The sequence below is a fragment of the Trachemys scripta genome, chromosome 1, assembly GCF_013100865.1.
Source record: "Trachemys scripta elegans isolate TJP31775 chromosome 1, CAS_Tse_1.0, whole genome shotgun sequence".
In the NCBI taxonomy this organism is placed as follows: domain Eukaryota; kingdom Metazoa; phylum Chordata; order Testudines; family Emydidae; genus Trachemys; species Trachemys scripta.
The window spans coordinates 138,770,092-138,789,297 of NC_048298.1; the positions used below are offsets into that span (position 1 = coordinate 138,770,092).

General features: G+C 49.5%; 2 protein-coding genes and 1 long non-coding RNA gene across 3 annotated transcripts; all 3 read left to right on the forward strand.

Moving 5' to 3' along the window:
- Positions 1-33: 33 nt before the first annotated feature.
- Positions 34-4,074, forward strand: RBP5 (retinol binding protein 5). Its single transcript, XM_034786924.1, has 4 exons — positions 34-332; positions 1,515-1,693; positions 2,274-2,375; positions 3,887-4,074. The coding sequence occupies exons 1-4, from the start codon at positions 65-67 to the stop codon at positions 3,938-3,940; spliced, it is 603 nt and encodes a 200-aa protein (XP_034642815.1). The 5' UTR covers positions 34-64; the 3' UTR covers positions 3,941-4,074.
- A 344-nt stretch (positions 4,075-4,418) lies between these two features.
- On the forward strand, positions 4,419-7,651 carry LOC117870977. Its single transcript, XR_004644098.1, has 3 exons — positions 4,419-4,502; positions 5,677-5,841; positions 7,573-7,651. It is a non-coding gene; the product is annotated as an uncharacterized LOC117870977 (long non-coding RNA).
- A 378-nt stretch (positions 7,652-8,029) lies between these two features.
- Positions 8,030-16,708, forward strand: C1R (complement C1r). Its single transcript, XM_034786938.1, has 11 exons — positions 8,030-8,187; positions 9,024-9,252; positions 9,470-9,662; positions 9,868-10,011; positions 10,161-10,357; positions 10,894-11,041; positions 11,117-11,238; positions 11,867-11,945; positions 12,655-12,795; positions 15,093-15,167; positions 15,441-16,708. Coding segments are annotated over exons 1-11 (2,148 nt in total). The 5' UTR covers positions 8,030-8,185; the 3' UTR covers positions 16,259-16,708.
- Positions 16,709-19,206: the final 2,498 nt, after the last annotated feature.

The following is a 19,206-nucleotide window of genomic DNA, read 5'->3' on the forward strand; positions in this document are numbered from 1 at the left end:
ACTGAAGTGGAGGTGCCAGGAACACAGCCAGCCCAGCCCTTTCTGTGTTCCCCGGTAAGGAACCATGGGACTTTTACGGCAGCAAGACGCCTGTCCATGGGGCTGCTATATAACCCCCTCCCCACACACCAGACTAAGGGAGAGAAAGCAGGAAAGGACCAACGAGGAGGAGGGAGTCCAAGGTCCCCAGCTTTGTCTCGGTCTCATCCCTCCTGTTCTCCTTCCCGTGTCTCATTCCAACGATCAATTCTGCCCTGTGATGCCTCCCAATCTGACCGGCTATTACCGATTCGTCTCCCAAGACAACATGGACGGTTACCTTCGGGCTTTAGGTAACCACACCCTTCCCTGGTTGCTTCCCCCTCCTATCTTTTCCACCCCTCCCTCTCCAAAGATGTCACCTCCCAGGGCACCCCAAAGGGGGGGGGGGGCGTTGGGATTTTTCGACCCCCGCGCCGCCTGTCCCTCTATCTTTGACTTTAAGCATCAGAGGAGTGAGGTTCTGGAACAGCTTCCCAGCAGGAGTTGGAGTTGGAGGTGGGGGAAACAAACAATTAGTTTTTAGAAAGAGCTGGAGAAATTTAAAAGGGATTGTATGATGGGTTGTTTGTGATGGTGGAGAGCAGGGCTCAGCAGCCCTGGGTTCCCTTCTGGTTTATGTCTGATCTTCCTAAAATCTCATGCTTCCGGGTTTCAGCCAGTCACCTACAGGGGTCAGGAAGAGAAACCTCCCCCCCACACACACACGTATTCTGGGATTTGAGGCTTTTTTGTCTCCTTCCTCCTAAGCATCAGAGATGGCCCCAGCTGGAGAAGGGAGGTTGCACATGGGGTGGGTGAGGGCTCTGAGGTAGCATTGATTATTCTCTCTCACATGCTTGGCTGGTTGGTTCTTTCTCACATGCTCAGGGTCCAACTGATTGCTTTATGTGGGGTCAGGAAGGAATCTTCACCCAGGTCAGCTTGGCAGTGACCTTGGAGGGGAGGGGGCTGCTTTCTTCTACAGCGTGTGGCTGTGGGTCACTAGCCAGGATTATCCTGGTATTTCTCACATAATCACTTCCCTGCCATTTGTTGGGCCTCAGACACAGGTGGTGCACCTCGGTCCCTCCTATTCTCTGTCTGTGGCACACAACAGTCTAGTCTCCTGACAGTTGTAATACTTTGGTCTAATTTTGGTTGTCCAGTTTAGTATGTGGGTGCTGAGTGGTGTTGGTGGCCTGTGATACATGGGAGGTCAGACTAGATGATCTGGTGGGACTTTCTGGCCCTAAACTCTCTGAACACAGTCTGTAGCCTTGCACACCCACCAGTCTGTGCAGAAGGGGTAGGCAGTCTGAATGGGGGAGGTGGAGCATGCTTGGAGAAGGGAATGAAATGTATTGATGGGGCAGTGAGGGTCATTGAGGAGAATGTAGCAAGAGAACCAAGAAGGAGCAGTGAACGGCACTGCTATGGGAAGCTCACTGCTGCCAACAACCCATTATCTGTTCCCTCCACCTCATCCCATCTAGACATTAATGTGGCCCTGAGAAAACTGGTTTGCCTCCTGAAGCCAGACAAGGAGATAATCCATGCTGGAGATCACATGACCATCCGCACAATCACCTCACTGCGCAATTACATCATGGACTTTGATCTGGGAAAGGAGTTTGAAGAGGACCTGGGGCCAGTGGATGGACGCAAGTGCCAGGTGAGAGGGCTAAGAGGATAGGCCAGTGACTTAAAGGGTAGCTTGACTGTGGCCAGTGGCTAGGGCTTTACCTAATAATCAGAACAATCCTGTTTCTGATGCCAGAGTAGAATCCAGCTCAGAGCTATGCTGAGTCTGATGGGCTAATAGCTAATGTATTCAGGTCTAATGATGAATACGTGTGATGAGCAGGGAATTGAGAATTAAGGTTAAATATACAATGGAGCCCAGAAGTCTAAAATTTCAGTATTCAGATACCCTTAAATCTGTCCCCCTGCAGCAATGCCCTGAAAAAAATCAGAAAGTTAGATGATTTATCCACTGGAACAAACAAGTTCATCGCATGTCATGAAATGTCTGACCTTATAAGATACTGAGGTTGCTCAGCATACATGACAAACAACCCCAAGGGGTCTAAAGTTAGGAACATAACCAAAAAAAACTTCAAAACAGGAGCTGCATTTGAAGATGTCTTAGAGAAAGGGGCAGGTAGTGGGTCAGTGTAGAAAGGTGACAGTACAAAGAAGAAGGCAAGGCCTTTTCCCATGCCTGACAGTGTTGCCTGTCTCTCCCCTTTCAGACAGTCATCTCCTGGGAAGGGGATCAGCTGGTGTGTGAGCAGCAAGGAGAGAAGAGGAACCGGGGCTGGAGGCACTGGCTGGAGGGGGACCATCTGCATCTGGTGAGAAGGAGCTCTGAGCAGGGTGTGGCACACTAACACCCCAGAAAGGGAAGTCTCTAGAGGGGATTCACTAGGGCAGTGGTTCCCAAACTGGGGTTCGCAAAATGTTACAGGGAGTTCTCGGGGGAAAAAAATTCCCTAATGGCGGACAGAACTGTCCCTAGGGAACCCTGGCAGCACTGGGCCAGCAGCCTGGAGCCCCTGGACTTCCAAGAACTAAGGAGATCAAGACAAGCATATCTGAGGAGATTTAAACTTCAAGACTACTTATAAGAAATGGAAAGGGAGGTGGATATTTTTTGCTGTTTTTAAAATTAAATAGGCAGCTAGTATTGTTTTCAAAATTATCATGGAGAACAAGTTTAAGCTTTGTTGTGACATCGTTGTTTGCCTGGACTGCTTGAGACCTGAATGCTTGTGTAGGAGGAACTCTTTGAGTTGGCTTCTTAAATATCTTCATGCTGTTTCACATCTGATACTCCTGGATGAAACATAGGAGCCTTGTGTTATAACAGGCTTATTCAAAGTGATACAAGCTACGAAAGTGAGATCTTGGAAGAGTGTTACCGTTTTCATAATGTAATAAAAATACTGTAATGATAAATAATAATTAATAATAAATAGTATGTAATGAGCATGTCATAAAAACAAATTTTATATTTCCAAGATCAATGCTTTTATAATTTATGTTCAGGTAAAAGAGAAAATCCCTGGAAATATTCATTTTTAGGAGGGGGTTCACGAGACTTGACATTTTAGTGAAAGGGGTTCACAGGTTGTTAAAATTTGGGAACCACTGCACTAGGGGAATGTCAGCGGCTCAGAATGGGATGATCATTCCTCCCCGCCTTGGATCCCAAGCTAGGCCCCATAGTTATGCATGGTTTCTCAGGGGCAACGGCCACTTCACACAAACATCCTCCTGTAGGGTTCAAAAGTTGACTAGGCTGAGCTCAGTGTGAATCGGCCAATGTCCCTGCCCTGCCCTGAAATTCCACCATAGCTCCTGGGGCTTTGTGAGAGGAAAAGGGAAGAGATGAATCAGACACAAGGTTTCCTATGTGTGACACTAAAACCTCAGCAAAACCTCTTAAGGCACAAAGAGAAAAGGGAAATATAGGGAGGCTGCGGGTAAGGGCTATTGAGCATTGGCAGAGCTGCGTGGGGTGAGGGGCAGGAATACAATACCAGAGAGGCTGTGGGTAATGACTATGGGGCACTGGCAGAGCTGCATGGGGGGCAGGAGTACATTAGCAGGGAGGCTGTGGGTAAGGACTCTGAGGCACTGGCAGAATTATGGCAGAGCTGCGTGCAGGTGGCAGCAAGGACTGGAATAGCAGGGAGGTTGGTGTGGGTCAGGTTTGAGAGGGATTGGCAGTGCTGTGTGTGTGTGGGGGGGGGAGCCAGGACTAGAAAGCATGGGAACTGTGGGTTGGAACTGAGAAGCCCTGGCAGATCTGACCAAAGTCTCTTCTTTTATCTCCCTCCCTCCCTCCCTTTCTTCTTCCCAGCACATGACAGCAGAAGATGAAGTTTGTGTACAGATCTTCCAGAAAGTGAAGTAACCACAACACCTTCCCAGTACTGAGCACTAACCCATTTGGACAGAACTAGTTTCATTGCAGAGTCAAGACCAAAGCTATCAAATCTGCCCCCCCGCACACACACACTTTGGAATAAAAAATACAAGTGGCCAAAACCTCTGTTGCATTGTGTTTCCTTATTGCCATCTACTTTCATAGTGTATCTAGGTGCCAAAGCATGTGACACCCAGCTTACATTCCCCAGCCCACTCTCTCACTCTCTGGGGACTCGGAGCAGGGCTGGCTCCAGGCACCAGCGAAGGAAGCAGGTGTTTGGGGCGGCCAATGGAAAGGGGAGGCACATCTAGGTCTTCGGCAGCAATTTGGTGGCAGGTGCTTGGGGCGGCCAATGGAAAGGGGCAGCACGTCCGGGTCTTCGGCGGCGGGTCCCTCATGAAGCGGCGCGATTGAGCTGCCACTGAAGTGCTGCCGATCGGCTTTATCTTTTTTTTTTTTTTTTTTGCTTCTCCGCTTCGGGCGGTAAAAAAGCTGGAGCTGGCCCTGACTGGGAGCCCTGCAGAATTGGTTTTGGTGTCTCTTAAAGGTTAGTGCCTTGGCCTGTGCTGCAATGTGGGAGACCCAGATTTGGTTTTCCGTTCTGGTCCCTACGCCTTAGCACTGGGAGAAAAGCTGAGGCCAGGTACACCCCAAGGGTTAGTGCTCCATGGTGGTGTGCTGTGCGGACAAGCTGAGACCCATCCACAGGAGAATTCCACAGCGGAGGGAGCCCTAGATCTGTCTGCAGTGAGGGGAGGGGACAATAAAAGCGAGGGGGAATTTCTGATGGCTGGGGCAGTCTGTGGGGATGAGGGGGGTCCCAATCCGTGTGAGAAGGGAAAGAAGGAGGGAGATCATGGGGGTGGGGAAGTGAGAGAGGTCTGTCTGTGGCGTGGGAGGGTAATGTGGCTTCAGGTTTCAGTGAGATCATTTCAGAATAAGAGCTCTGGTATCCCAGCCAGAGGGGAGGGGTGAAGAAAGGTGGAGTGGTGGAGTCACTGCTTGGCTGAACTTCCAGATGGAAGGGGGAACCTGGGCCCAAATGGGAAGTGAATCTCCCTCACCCCCAGGGGCAGGGCTGTGCAGCAGCTGATGCAGAGAGGGGTCTAGGGCTTGCCTTGCCTGAGTGATTCTGTGTCTACCTTCACCTTGTGGGGCCCCTCTGGGCTCCCTTCAGATTGGGGGGGGGGGGGAGATAGGGCAGGGGCCAGACCTCTCATGGTCAGAAGGAAGTTAGGGTTCCATGGTCAGCACATCTCTGCCCCATTCACCAGAAGGAGAGTAATCCTGCCCTGCAAACCTGAACTCCCAGCATTCTCAGGACACATGCTGATCCCTAGTAGCCACTGCTGATATTCAGCAGCTCCCTCCTCTCTTAACCTGTGAATCCCTCTCTGGATTGGAACTGGACTGGAACCAAAGACCATCTTGGAAGCAACATTACCAGCCCAAGCAGTCAAAAATCATGAGTTAGACCCCCCAAAATCACAGGGATTCTAAGTCATGGGATTTTATACAATAATAAATGTTTTCTCTGTATTTGCTTTTTGGATTCTGTACCTTTAGGGGTCACATTTCCAAGCTTTTCCCTGCAACACCAAGGGTTAGAAATTAGAATTCACTTATTTAAAACGAAAGGTGAGAGTCTCACATAGACACATGACCCCAGGAGCTGAGGCTTTAAAATAAATGTTAAATTCATGGGACTCATTCTATTACAGCATTCCAAAAGTTGGCAACCCTGGAAGTACCGTTCTTCCCACTGAAGGAGGAAAACTGGAACTGGTCCCCATGCCCCCCGCGATGGACTCTTCTTCCTCACTTTATCTGCCTCACCTTGGCTGTGTCATCACTCCCTGTTCATAGCCACTCCCTGCAATCCAAGGGTGAGGAGTACAGGGGTGGAAGGGAAAGTTTCCTATAGGGGAAAAGATTCATTTGATAGCAGTGCCTCAGAGGGAGGAGGTCCCTGGGGGGGGAGCCCAGCAATCTCTGGAAAATTAAGCTTCTGGAGAATTTTCAGGGTAACTTGTGCCCTCAACAAAAAATAAGTGATTCTTTAAGCTGGAAAGTGCATGTTCTCTCCAACAGCTGACCTCAAAACCAGCATTCCCCAGACAGCTGCTTTGCAGGGAAACCATCAGCCTATGAGAAGAATGTCAATGCTAAGCACACATGTGAACAGAGAGGGTTAGGAGCTGTAACCGTAACTGTAAAGACAGCTATGCCCATGGAAGTGATATGGCATGACAGCCACATGCAAATAGATTCTCATACCCAGGGCATGCTGAGGCCACAAAAGAGAGTACTGAAACATTTCTGCCTTCTTTATACACGTGTAAATCCCAGTCCCGACTTGTAGCACACACACTTTCCTCCCCCGCCCCCATTCTAGTCTTAGACTTCTTCCACACACACAATTGGCAGCAGTTTCCCACACCGTTGAATTTCACATAATGACGTTCCTTTGTAAGAGTGTGGTAGACCCAGATGTTATGTTACGAGCAGCTGTCACACAGTGTCCTATGGGTGCCATTCCCATGGGTATTATCACTCTCCCTCCCAGCGATGCCCTGGGGGAGCAAGGTTCCTTGTCAGTCGTGTCTGGTGGCAACAAACTTCCCTGCAAACAGTGCCCTGTAGCTGCTATCTTTGATGCTCTATAGCTACAAGCTTCCTTGCAAATAATGCCCTATGACCCTAAACTGTGTCCCATTGGTGCCCTGTCGCTGTGAGCTTTCCTCCTACTGGTGTCCTGTTGCTATAAGTTTCTCTCTTAGCAGTGTCCTATGGCTTAAAACTTCCATACAGATTGTGCCCATTGGTTGTGAGCTTCGTTCCTGATGGTATCCTGTGCCAGCGAGCTTCCCTCCAGGGCCTTGATTGGGGCTGCCTGAGAATGTGCATCATGCACAGCAAAGCACTCAAAAGTCAGGAAATCCCGGAGTGAAGATTGCCCATTTAACCTTAACTCTGATCCCATGAGTGTACATTATTATGAGAGTAATTAATTACACAGTCACATGTTCTTTTTCGGACAATATAACAATATATATAATGTAAGTTTCTCTACAGCATGTATAAACATCTTGAAATGCTTCCAACATTTATTATTGTTACATTATTTCATTGTTGTGACTCTTTTCATAGACTTGAACTCTTTACTCTGATTCCCAGAAAAATAGTGCTATGCTTGAGAAGTATCGGTGTCTTTAAAGAAAAACCTGTAAGACATCATTGTCATTTTAGAGACCCCCAGCATCAGAAAGCCAGGAGAATCTAAACTCATGTGCAGAGGAACAATAATATTGGGCTTGAGCCTTCTTCCCTACTGTATGAAGAAAGCCTGAAAAGTTGTTTGTTTTTGCTGTTTGTTTTCACATTCATAATTCAGTTCTTGTACATCCTGTTTCCCTTGGAAGACTCTATAGACAACTGCAGAACAACCAGAGAGGCCTGCCTAACTGGGAGAGAGGAAGGTATTGGTATTCATAGTGTTTTAAACTCTCTGGGCTTTGTTTGTTATTATTAACACCTATTTAACACAAATGTCGAAGAAACAGCTGAAAGAAAACTTCTCTTTGTTAAAGATTTAACACTCCTGTTTCCTCATCAAGGAAGCTGCTGATTCACATCTCTAAGGAGTTCTTCAGCAAAACAGTAAAGCAAAGACCTGGCATTTTTGATATTTCTAAGGTAAAAAGAAGCAGTTTTTTAAACTTTTTAAGAATAAAATTTCAAGCCTTCTTCCCACATCAGAAAAATGCCCTCAAAATGAAGGGCGGGGAGAACACAAATCCTATTTCTTTTTCCTTTTATTACACTGTTAAAAACAAAACTCCCCCCAAAATTTCACTTTAATATAGGGAAATTTCCAGTTAAGTGTCTCTTGAGCAACCTTAGCTGTACACACACACACACACACACACAAATGTGTACAACTCTGTTGGATGGATCTTGCTTAAAAAAAAAAAAAGTTCATGGCCACAGTTCCAGCAAAGAGCCAGCAGAGGGCAGCAGAATGTGGGCTAATGAAACTCATTCATGATGTCAATCGCTTTGCAACCTAACTGTCTCTCTTCCCTCCCTCTCCTCTTGGTCTTCCCCCACCTCGCTGAATTAGATCTGGCAGGGTTAAGAGTTTGCATTTGGTTACAACTCGCAAGCCCTGGTTAGAGCGCTTGGAGGGAGAGAGAGAGAGACATACACACATCAGACAAGACTAAGAACATGTGAGTGCTGCCAATCTGGCCTGGGGAGGGAGGTGATGGCATCTTTATGGGGGAGAGGACTGAAGGGTCCAACTCCTTGGGGAAGGATGAGAGGTGGATGGGGTTAAATCCATGTCACACTATTACCCCGTTAATCCTCCTGTTAGAAGTGGTGCAGTGTTTGAATCCCCCGGCTGATCTCCTTCCAGGGAAGGGGAATGAGTGTATTTTGGAGGAGCGTAATGACCCCACTTCCCAAGTAACCCCCAGATTGGGACCAGGATGTGAGGGGGCAACTAACCTGCTCAGATTTCCATACCACACCCTGCGGAGAGGGAGAGGTTAATGGCTAGACCTTGCACAGGCCCCCCTTCCCTCAACAGGGGGATCACTCCCCGCCATGCTGAGGACCTTTGGACCCTGAACTGCTGAGCTGGGCAAGCTCCCAAGCTGACAATAAACACAAGCTGAACCAGGTGGCCCAAAGCCAGGCGGAGGGAAACCTTCAGAGCCTATAGGGCTGGATCTCTTACTGTTCCTTCCCCTGGTTCCAAGAGACCTGGGTCCATGGCTGGCGTGTAACAAAGAGCCAGTACCCCTGGGTTCGTGCCTAGTCTCCCTTGAAATGGCTTCCTGGGAACCATATCCTTGGCTAGTACCTGATGCCCAGCTGGTACCTGATTGAATCTTGGGTCTCTTCAATGTCTCCATTGGCTCTATAACACCTGGTCGGTACCCAGTGTACCCAGGGGTCCGTTGGGCTATGCATGAGCCTCCCATGAAGTTTCCACTGGTTGCATATGGCCCAGATCTATGGCTGGTCCATAACTCATGCTCCATGTACATTGTGTTCACAGGCTCCCCCTGCTCCTCCTGTGGGGGTCTCTTCTCTTTGGAGTGGTCAGTTCCAGCCCAACCCCAAGGAAGCTTTTTGGGGAGATCACATCCCCCAATTACCCCAAGCCATACCCCAACAACAACATCAGCACCTGGGACATTACAGTCCCAAAGGGTTTTGTGGTGAAGTTGAACTTCTGGCAGTTCGACCTGGAGCCATCTGAGTCCTGCCTCTATGACTACGTCAAGGTGCGTGCAGCAGAGACCTGGGGTAGAGCTGGGGAGGGGAAGCTGGTGTCCTTAGGGCACAATCATTTTTCAACAGCAAGCAGGCTCTCCTTGCTATCTAACAGGCACAGAGGAGAGGGAGGGAGTTGGAGATGCATAGACCAGGTAATGGTGATACATGGAGCAGGTTGAACTTCACAAAGTCTCATGATTTCCCCTCCCCCTTTCTCCTTGACAGATCACAGCAGATAAGAAAGACCTGGGCCGGTACTGTGGCCAGCTAGGCTCAGCCACAGGCAACCACCCAGGAGTCAGGGAGTTTGTGTCCAAAGGGAACCGGATGAGGATGATGTTCCACTCTGATTTCTCCAACGAAGAGAACAGCACCCTTATCCCCTACAAGGGCTTCCTAGCCTATTACCAAGCTGTGGGTGAGTATGAGAGCTCCACACCATGCAGGAGGGGGGCACAGGGCTGTTCCTCACCAGGAGAATGCAGAGGAGCCCTGGGCCCCATCCCCAACAGGCAGAGACCCCAGGACAGTAGCCAGACCCCCAGCACTGCCGCACCGCCAGTACAGAGCTTTGTCAGGTTTAACTCTTTCTTCTCTTTGCCCGGCACTCTCTCTCCCCTCAGATCTGGATGAGTGTGCCCATGGCAACGCCCTGGAGGAATACGAGGGGCCTCTGTGCCAGCACCTCTGCCACAACTATGTGGGTGGCTACATCTGCTCCTGCCGCCCCGGTTACCAGCTGCAGAGCGACCACCATTCTTGCCGAGGTGAGTGAAAGGTGCAGAGATTGATGCAGGGGAATAGGGCCCAAGTGTGGGAGTCCCCCAGAGGGGAAAGGGAGGGAGGAATGACCTATGAAGCAATTGGTGGGATGAGAGGCGGCAGTATGTAACTGCTGCTCTCTTCCCTCCCCCAGTGGAGTGCAGCAGTGAGCTGTTCATAGAGACCTCTGGGTACCTGTTGAGCCCAGAGTACCCCCTGCCCTACCCTGCGGAGCTGCGGTGCAACTATAGCATCCGCCTGGACAGGGGGCTGGCCATCACCCTCAAGTTCCTGGAGCCCTTCGATATCGATGATCACCAGCAGGTCCACTGTCCCTATGACCAGCTCAAGGTACTGGAAACCAGCCCAAACCTGCGTCCCACCTGCCGTCAAACCTGCTTCTCTCAGGGAAGCTCGCAGGGCCAGCACTGCTGGCAGGAGAGAGCAGAGATTAGAAAAGGAGGAATGCCCAGGGACCAGAGCAAAGTTGTTTTCCCCAGTCCATCCTCCAGGGTGCCTAGTCCCCAGCATCCTGAACAATGGGGCTCTGGGCCCCTCCAAGACCCCTCAGAGCTGGGGGTGGTTCCTGGATTCTAACCAGAAAATGTCCTCCTTTGCTCCGTGTTACCTCCTCATCCTTCTCCACTTCCCTATATTCAGGATTAGATGGACCCATAGATCTGACCCCAGGCTGGGAGAAGCAGGGACTGGCCCATTAGTCTGATCTGGCAGTGGTGACCCCAAAGTAGATGGGTCACAGGCCCATTGAGGGGAATTGGGGCAAATAGGCCCCTTGGTCTGGCCTGATGCAGGGGAGGAGGGGGTACTGGTGTGGAGAGGCCTGTTGGTGTGATTCTGGCTCTGGTGAATCATCTCTTCCTCTCCAGATCCAAGCACGCGGGAGAGAGATTGGTGAGTTCTGTGGCAAGGTGTCGCCTGGCAGCATTGAAACCAACAGCAATGCGGTGGATGTGCTGTTCTTCACAGATGAGTCAGGGTTCAGTCACGGGTGGAGGATCCACTACAGCTCAGAGAGTAAGTGGCTCCATTCCTAGAGCTATTCCAGGCCTGAGCATGCTGCTTGCTAAAGCCTTGTGTGTTCCCCAACAGGAATCCGGTGCCCACAGCCTGTGCCAAGGGACCAGTTCACCCTCATCAAAGACCTGCAGCCCCTATACCGATTTCGTGACTACTTCATCGTCAGCTGCCAGACTGGGTATGAACTGATGGAGGTGAGGCCCTCCTGCTCCCCACCCTTCTGATCTCTTTTTCACTCTTCCTTTCTTCACTTCTGCCGAAGTCTCCTCCTTTCCAGTCTCTTCTCCCTCTTTTCCTCCTTCCAATCTCCTCCCCCCTCCTCGCTCCCTGCCTTTTCACAGGAACGGGTGGTGTCAGGAGATTAAGAAAGAACATTGCTATTACTCTCCAGAATGTTTGGGAAGCAGGACTCACTCCCTGGAGGGGCACCTTAGGGGCTCCAGCACTCTGCTCAGGGATCTGATGAAAGGCAGAAGGACTTCCCTGCCCTTCTCTCCTGCCCCATCCCCAGGAGGGGTGTCTCTGGGGTAGAATCAGAGTTTACTGTTTTGGTGACTGCAGGTTTTTCTGGCTGGGATAAAGAGGCTGCAGCATGAGCCTGCTGAAATAGGGGTAGCCAAGGCCAATGCATGACGGAGGGGTAGGAGGTTGGGTAAGGAGGAAAGGTTCAGAGGTCACAGAAGGGCACTGAAGTGGACATCAGGAGCAGAGTTGCGCAGCGGTGAGAAGGCAGACACGAGACTCCCTCACCATGATTTGGAGTTGAGGGCAGGGACCTGAGGTTACATGTGGTCCTCAGCTCTTCTCTTCTTTTTCCTGCAGGGTGACCAGAAGTTGGCATCCTTCACCGCTGTCTGCCAGGATGATGGGACTTGGCACCGACCCATGCCCCGGTGTAAAAGTGAGTCAATAATCCCACCCCCACAGATGGATTATCCCCCCAAACCGATCCCGGACCCCAAGGGGTGAATGGGGAGTACATCCTCCATAACCCACATAGCCTTTCTATTGTCAGCAAGGGGACTCATAAATGCCAGTTCTGACAGTATCTTAGGCATTGAGGTCCTTAGGCATAGGTCCTACTGGGACCAAGACTGAGTCCACCCCTCCCCAAAATCATTGCACTCAGGGGGTGTCAAATGGCCACCATGCTTTCCATTGGGGCTGGACAATATGTTTAAAATAAAAACTTGTTTAGTACAAAAATAGCCTTTCCCCCCCAAAAAAAAACTATTGCAAAAAAAACCAAACTATTGATGTTCTCGTTTTTTGTTTTTGTTTTTTGCAATGTTTTTAGGACTTTAATCAGAATTATTATTGAAATATGTAACCCCTTTTGATAAAAATGTTGATAAAGTTTTTTTATTAAAAAAATAGGTCAGCTTTGAACAACTTTGAATTTTTGTGTGCCTTTTTCTCCATTTTCCAAGCAACTCTAGTCTCTTCCAAGTGGGTACTGGACCTGCATCCCCTCCAGCGTGCTCTTGGACAGTCCCCATCCCTCCCTCACATCATGGGCTCCAGCTGAATCCAGCATGAGTCTCCGAACCTCACTGCTGCAGTGAGCACTGTGGCTCCCCCTTAACTTCTCTCCTTGTTCTCTTTTGTAGTTGTGAGCTGTGGTGACCCCAAAAAGCTCACCAACGGGGCCTTCAATTATGTTAGCGAACACGGGAACAACTACTACCAGTCAGTGATCACCTACCGGTGCAAGGAGCCTTATTACCGCATAGTCACCAACAGCGGGAGCGGTGAGTCCTGACCCAGGAAGAGCCATAGCAATCTGAGCTGGGAAAGCCTCGGTAACAAGGGTGGTCTGTCCCCTTTAAGGGCAGAGTAGAGGGTCTAGGCATCAGTCAACCTCTGTTCCATGGCTTGGCTCTTTCAGGATCCAGGAGTTTGGGGGAACACGAGGACCTGGGGAATGGCAGGGGCAGATATGGGAGAAAGGAAGCAGTCCCGGGGAATTAGTGTTTGGGGAAAGCCAAGACTACTATCTCTTTAAGGGCCTGGGATCAGGACCCTTCTAATGTAGGGTGGAGGCAGGGCTCCCTTCTCTCCCAGCCGATTAGAGAGCCTTGGGAAGGAGGGTAGCATATTTGCTGCCTCGTTTCTCCTAACAGGGGGGCTTGCTGAGCTTTCCTCATTTGGGGCTGGAAGAAGTGAATTGAAAAAGGGCCAGCTGGGAGAAGCTGGTTTAAGGCTGCAGCTGGCCTGAATTAGCACAGTCCCGGTAGGAAGGCGATGGAACTCTTGAATGCAAGGAGAGTAAGCCTGCCTGAATTATTACACAGGCCCAGGAACTGGGCTGTGGGACTCCTGACCTTTTAAGAGAGGGGGCCTGACTCTGAATTAGCACACAGGCTCCCAGGAGAGGGGTGGGGGTGAGAAGCTAAAGACTTCTGTGCTCTGTCCAAAAGTTAATAAATAAGCCAGTAAAGAGGTAATCTTGGTCTAAGTCAGTGGTTCCCAAACTGGGGTTCATGAACCCGGGGGTTTTGCAAAATGTTACAGGAGGTTCTGGGGGGAAAAATTCCCTAATGGCGGACAGAACTGTCCCTAGGGACAGCACGGGGCCAGTAGCCCGGAGCCCCTGGACTTCCAAGAGCTAAGCAGATCAAAGCAAGCATATCTATCACACTGAGGAGATTTAAACTTCAAGACTACTTATAAGAAATGGAACGGGAGGTGGATATTTTTTGCTGTTTTTAAAATTAAATAGGCAGCTAGTATTGTTTTTAAAATTATTATATAGAACAAGTTTAAGCTTTCTTGTAACATCCGTTGTTTGCCTCGACTCCCCGAGACCTGAATGCTTGTGTAGGAGGAACTCTTTGAGTTGGCTTCTTAAATACCTTCATGCTGTTTCACATCCGATACTCCTGGATGAAACATAGGAGCCTTGTGTTATAACATGCTTATTCAAAGAGATACAAGCTACAAAAGTGAGATCTTGGAAGAGTGTTGCCATTTTCATAATGTAATAAAAATACTGTAATGATAAATAATAATTAATAATAAATTGTGTGTAATAAGCATGTCATAAAAACAAATTTTATATTTCCAAGATCACTGCTTTTATAATTTATGCTCAGGCAAAGGAGAAAATCCCTGGAAATATTCATTTTTAGGAGGGGGTTCGCGAGACTTGACATTTTAGTGAAAGGGGTTCACAGGTTGTTAAAGTTTGGGAACCACTGGTCTAAGTACTGTGATCTGGGAGTAAACCATTGCAAGACCCAAGGGGGATAGGGGGGGCGGCGCGGGCAGGGGAACTGCAGGGCCATGCTGTGCCACATGGGAGTGTGCTTGGGGACAATGCCTGCTACACTCCCTCAGATCCCATCTCCCCACGCAACCCCTTGGGCCTAGGCTAGAAGCATCCCCTATCCATTCCCCATGGCTCCTAGTTCCCTGTGCTCTGGAATGGGTCTCTGCCCCCCCTTTGGGAGATGACTCCCCAGGCTCACAGTACAGGGGGAAGACTCTTGTTCTCCTTTGTCTTGGCTCAGTCTCAACCTATTCTCACCTCCACCACCACCACCCCCCGCAAAAAAATAACTTCTTCAGAAGCTTGAGCCCCTCAGACACTTGCAAAGATCCTCACATTTCCCCCACCCCCTCTCTAGTCATGACTGTTCCATGCCAGGTAGATTTATCTCTTTGAATCTCTCCCAGAACTCAGTGACTGAATAATATAACTTCCAATGAGCATCTCATTACCCCTCAATCCCCTCCAGCCCCCTGAGTGTTTCTGTGGTTCTTCTCTGAGCTCCCTCAAACTTGTCACTATCTCTCTGGAACTGAGGGGCCTAGAGCTGAGCAGAGCATCCCTGCTGGAGGTTTTCCAGATGGGGCAGAGAGGGACCGCCCCCTTCCTGTCTGATGTGTGATGCCTCTGGGATTGAGGTGCCCACAGCTGAGCACAGCATGCCAGGTGGGGTTGTTCCAGTGCCCTAGAAAGAGGAACTACCTCCCCATTCCCCCTGTGCCTGATGCTCGCTCTCTGCAGTCCTCGGTTTCATTATCTTCTTTTCTTTTCCCTCAGATACATACAACTGCTCCGCTCATGGCTCCTGGGCAGACCAAGACGGCCATGAGGACATCCCAGTGTGTTTACCAGGTAAGTAGGGAAAGTCTCACTGTGTTCAGCATTCAGCAATATGCCTTCAGAGTCAGCACAAACCAAGGGAGACAAGCAGACAGAGGGAGAGAGATGGAGAAGTGGAGCTGACAGTAATGAGGGAGGGAGTTGGCAGTGCAGGAGACGGAGAAATCCAGATGGAAAGGCAGCAGGAGAGCAGGGAAGCAGGGAACTGAAAGCTATGGGAGAGACGAGAGAGAGCAGGAGAAGAGACCATGTAACAGCCTCTTTGGTTCCTCTCCCTCCCCACAGTGTGTGGGAAGCCAGACAAACCCATCACTGGAATCCAGCGGATCATCGGTGGCAGCACAGCACCGCCGGGAAGCTTCCCATGGCAGGCGAAGACACACATCTTTGGGCTCGGGGGTGGGGCGCTGCTGGGTGACCGCTGGATCCTGACAGCTGCTCACACCATCTACCCCAAGAAAGACAGCTCAGTGACAGAGACAGAGACAGGTGGGAGGATGAGCCTTGCTGAGGTGGCTAAGAAGATCGAAGTGTTCCTTGGCCACACGGAGGTGAATAAGATCCATGAGCTGGGTAACCACCCTGTCCGCAACGTGTCCGTGCATCCCAACTACGACCCTGATGATGAGAACAACTTCAATGGGGACATTGCACTGATCGAGCTGCAGGACCCAGTGCCACTGGGCCCCAACCTGCTGCCCATCTGCCTCCCAGATGCTAGTAACAGCACTTTCTATGCCAATGGCTACATGGGCTACGTGAGCGGCTTTGGGGTGGAGAAAAACGTTCTCGCAGATCGGCTGAAGTATGTATCACTGCCAATGGGTGACGAGAGATCTTGCAAGAAATGGCTGCAGGGAAAGGAGGTCAATGGGAAGCCCATGGTGTTCTCTGAGAACATGTTCTGTGCTGGCTCGCCCAGTGTGGGGAAAGATACCTGCCAGGGGGACAGTGGGAGTGTCTTCACTGTGCAGGATTCAGAGAGCGAGCGCTGGATAGCCACCGGGATTGTCTCCTGGGGCATCGGCTGTCACAAGAGCTATGGCTTCTACACCAAGGTCATCAACTACCTGGACTGGATCAAAGATATAACAGGGATGTAGAGGCTCTGAATGCCACTATCATATTGGCTGAAGGCTCAGTAATGTCATATAGGTATCCAAACACCCACATATCATTGGCTGAAGCATCGTGATATCATAAAGGATTGTGATGTCAAAACTGCCATAGCAATGGTTGAATTCTTGGTGACATCATCAAAGCTTCCCAAAGCCTCTGTGCCATTGACTGAAGCTTTGTTGATGTTCTAAGGTTTCCAAATGCATCTTCACTATTGGGTGAAGCCTTGACAATGTCAGGCAGTCTTGTGACATCCAACATGCTATTGGCTGAAGTCTTGGTGATATCCTAAAGATTTCTGAAATCTGTCGCACTATTGTTTGAGATGCTTGCAATGTGGTAGAGCTTCCTGGAAGGTGCTGAGTGCAGACTGTACTCATGCCTTGGCACCAATGAGGTTCTGTCAATATTAAAATCACTGCTATAGGAACCAACTGTTTTTATTTCACTGTCTTCCACTCCCGCCTGGATTTTTTAATAATTAAAAAGCACCTTCCTCCCACCAGGTTCTTAAAGAAACTTACAGGCTGTGCCTATACAGAGATTGCTTCATCCAGACTGAAATGCAGCCACTTCTGGAGTAGGTTGCTAGGCATCCAATTTTTGACTGGAATGCCTGCAGCGCCAGCGGGGTGGGCAGGGTCCGTGCCTGGCTTCGTGCAGCTCCCAGGAAGCGGTGACATGTCTCTCTGGCTTCTAGGCAGAGGGTCAGCCAGGGGGCTCCACGCACTGCCCCCACCCACAGTTGCTGCCTCTGCAGCTCCCATTGGCCGCGGTTCCCACAGTACAGAAAAATCTGCACAGCACAAGCTTGAAAAAATCCACTCTCAGCCCAGTGAAAATAAGCGAGTGAACAAGGGTGGAGGAGAGCGAGTGACAGAGGGAGGGGGATGGAGTGAGCGGGGGCTGGGGCCTCAGAGAAGCGGTGGGGCAGGGGCAGGGCCGGCGCAACCCATTAGGTGACCTAGGCGGTCACCTAGGGCACTACAATTTGGGGGCTGGTGACCGCGGTGGTATTTTGGTGGCGGGACCTTCTGCCGCCTCTGTGGGGGGCAGCATTTCGGGGTGGGACCTTCCACTGCCTAGGGCGGCGGAAAAGCTGGCGGTGCTCCTGGGCAGGGGTGGGGCCTTGAGGAAAGGGGCGGGGCAAGGGTGTTCAGTTTTCTGCAATTAGAAAGCTGCAATTTCGGTTAGACATGTGAGGTTTCATCACATGACCTAAATCTTTAATGAAAGATTAATTTTTAATTCCTGGAGACTCCAGGACAATCCTGGAGGGGTTGGCAACCCTGCTCTGGAGTAACGTATAGCATATGTTGAATAGTCAAACAGCAGTACTGAACAGCATTTAGGACAGATTAGAAGGAATTCAGTGACCAGTCCGAAACTGTAAGGAAGCAGAAAGGAATTGCCTGAATCATGGCATGTTCAGGATCCAGGGATTAACAGCACAGCTCATGGAGGAAAGAGCCAAGGAATCTGTAGTGACCACAAGGGGCCCTTTGTGACAATGCGGTTCTGGTGGAACCCAACTGAGAGTGCCAACTCAGGACAAATTGCTCAAATAGGGCAGTTACAGCCCAAGGCTGGGTTTTTTTCCACCTCTAAGGCAAACCAAACCAGCCAGACTAAGAGGACTTCGGTCTCACCCCACTGGCTAACATCAAGTCTCACAAGCAATCTCCTTAGACACTCCAGTTTCCCAGTATTACCACCAGTGCCACTCGTTATGGGGACAAATGGTTATGAAAACCAATACCCCAGTAAAAGAAAAAGGTTCTCCTGATCCCAAAGGACCAAGCCCCAGACCCAGGTCAATATACAAATCAGATCTTACCCACAAATCACGCTGTTGCCAATCCTTTAGAATCTAAAATCTAAAGGTTTATTCATAAAAGGAAAAAGATAGAGATGAGAGTTAGAATTGGTTAAATGGAATCAATTACATACAGTAATGGCAAAGTTCTTGGTTCAGGCTTGCAGCAGCAATGGAATAAACTGCAGGTGCAAATCAAGTCTCTGGAATACATCCCCCGCTGGGATGGGTCCTCAGTCCTTTGTTCAAAGCTTCAGCTTGTAGCAAAGTTCCTCCAGAGGTAAGAAGCAGGATTGAAGACAAGATGGAGATGAGGCATCAGCCTTATATAGTCTTTTCCAGGTGTAAGAACACCTTTGTTCTTACTGTGGAAAATTACAGCAAAATGGAGTCTGGAGTCACATGGGCAAGTTCCTGCATACTTTGCTGAGTCTCAAGGCATATTTGCCTTCTCTCAATAGGTCCATTGTATAGCTGATGGTCCTTAATGGGCCATCAAGCAGGCTAGGCAGAGCTAACACCAGTTTGTCTGGGATGTCACCCAGCAGCACAGCATAAGTTTGAAATACAGACAGTATGAGCCAATATTTATAACTTCAACTACAAAATTGATACACACATATAGACAGCATAATCATAACCAGTAAACCATAACCTTGTCTTAGACACCCCATTTGACCCCCTTTATACAAGATTTGCGTGCCACTACAGGACCTTGGTTGCAACAATGATCTATATGGTCCCAGATTATATCAATAACGTCACACCCTCCCATTATACTGAGGCATTGGGGTATTAGTACTGACTCAGATGGGGAGAGCACCCCTAAAGCATTGTGTGTATTCGCTGGAGATCTCCCATCTAAATACTGATCCAGCCTACACCTGCTTACATTGAAAAATCTAATGGCCTGGCTCACCCATAGTCATAGAGTTTAAGGCCTGAAGGGACCACCAGATCTTCTGGTGTGATCTCCTGCACATCACCGGCCAAAACCCCACCCAATTACCCCCTCTTTCAGTCCAATAACCCAGATTAGATTAAAATATTTCAGCCCTCAAAAGACTAAACTATGGTAAGCAACAAGCAGAGAATAGGAGAGACCAAGGTGCTACC

Excerpts from the sequence above, each read along its gene's own strand:
- RBP5 (XM_034786924.1), top strand. The coding sequence starts at position 65 with ATGGGACTTTTACGGCAGCAAGACGCCTGTCCATGGGGCTGCTATATA. Across the intron at positions 1,694-2,273 it reads TGGATGGACGCAAGTGCCAG|ACAGTCATCTCCTGGGAAGG; the intron begins GTGAGAGGGCTA and ends CTCCCCTTTCAG. Across the intron at positions 2,376-3,886 it reads AGGGGGACCATCTGCATCTG|CACATGACAGCAGAAGATGA; the intron begins GTGAGAAGGAGC and ends TCTTCTTCCCAG.
- C1R (XM_034786938.1), top strand. Across the intron at positions 10,012-10,160 it reads CGACCACCATTCTTGCCGAG|TGGAGTGCAGCAGTGAGCTG; the intron begins GTGAGTGAAAGG and ends TCCCTCCCCCAG. Across the intron at positions 12,796-15,092 it reads AGTCACCAACAGCGGGAGCG|ATACATACAACTGCTCCGCT; the intron begins GTGAGTCCTGAC and ends CTTTTCCCTCAG.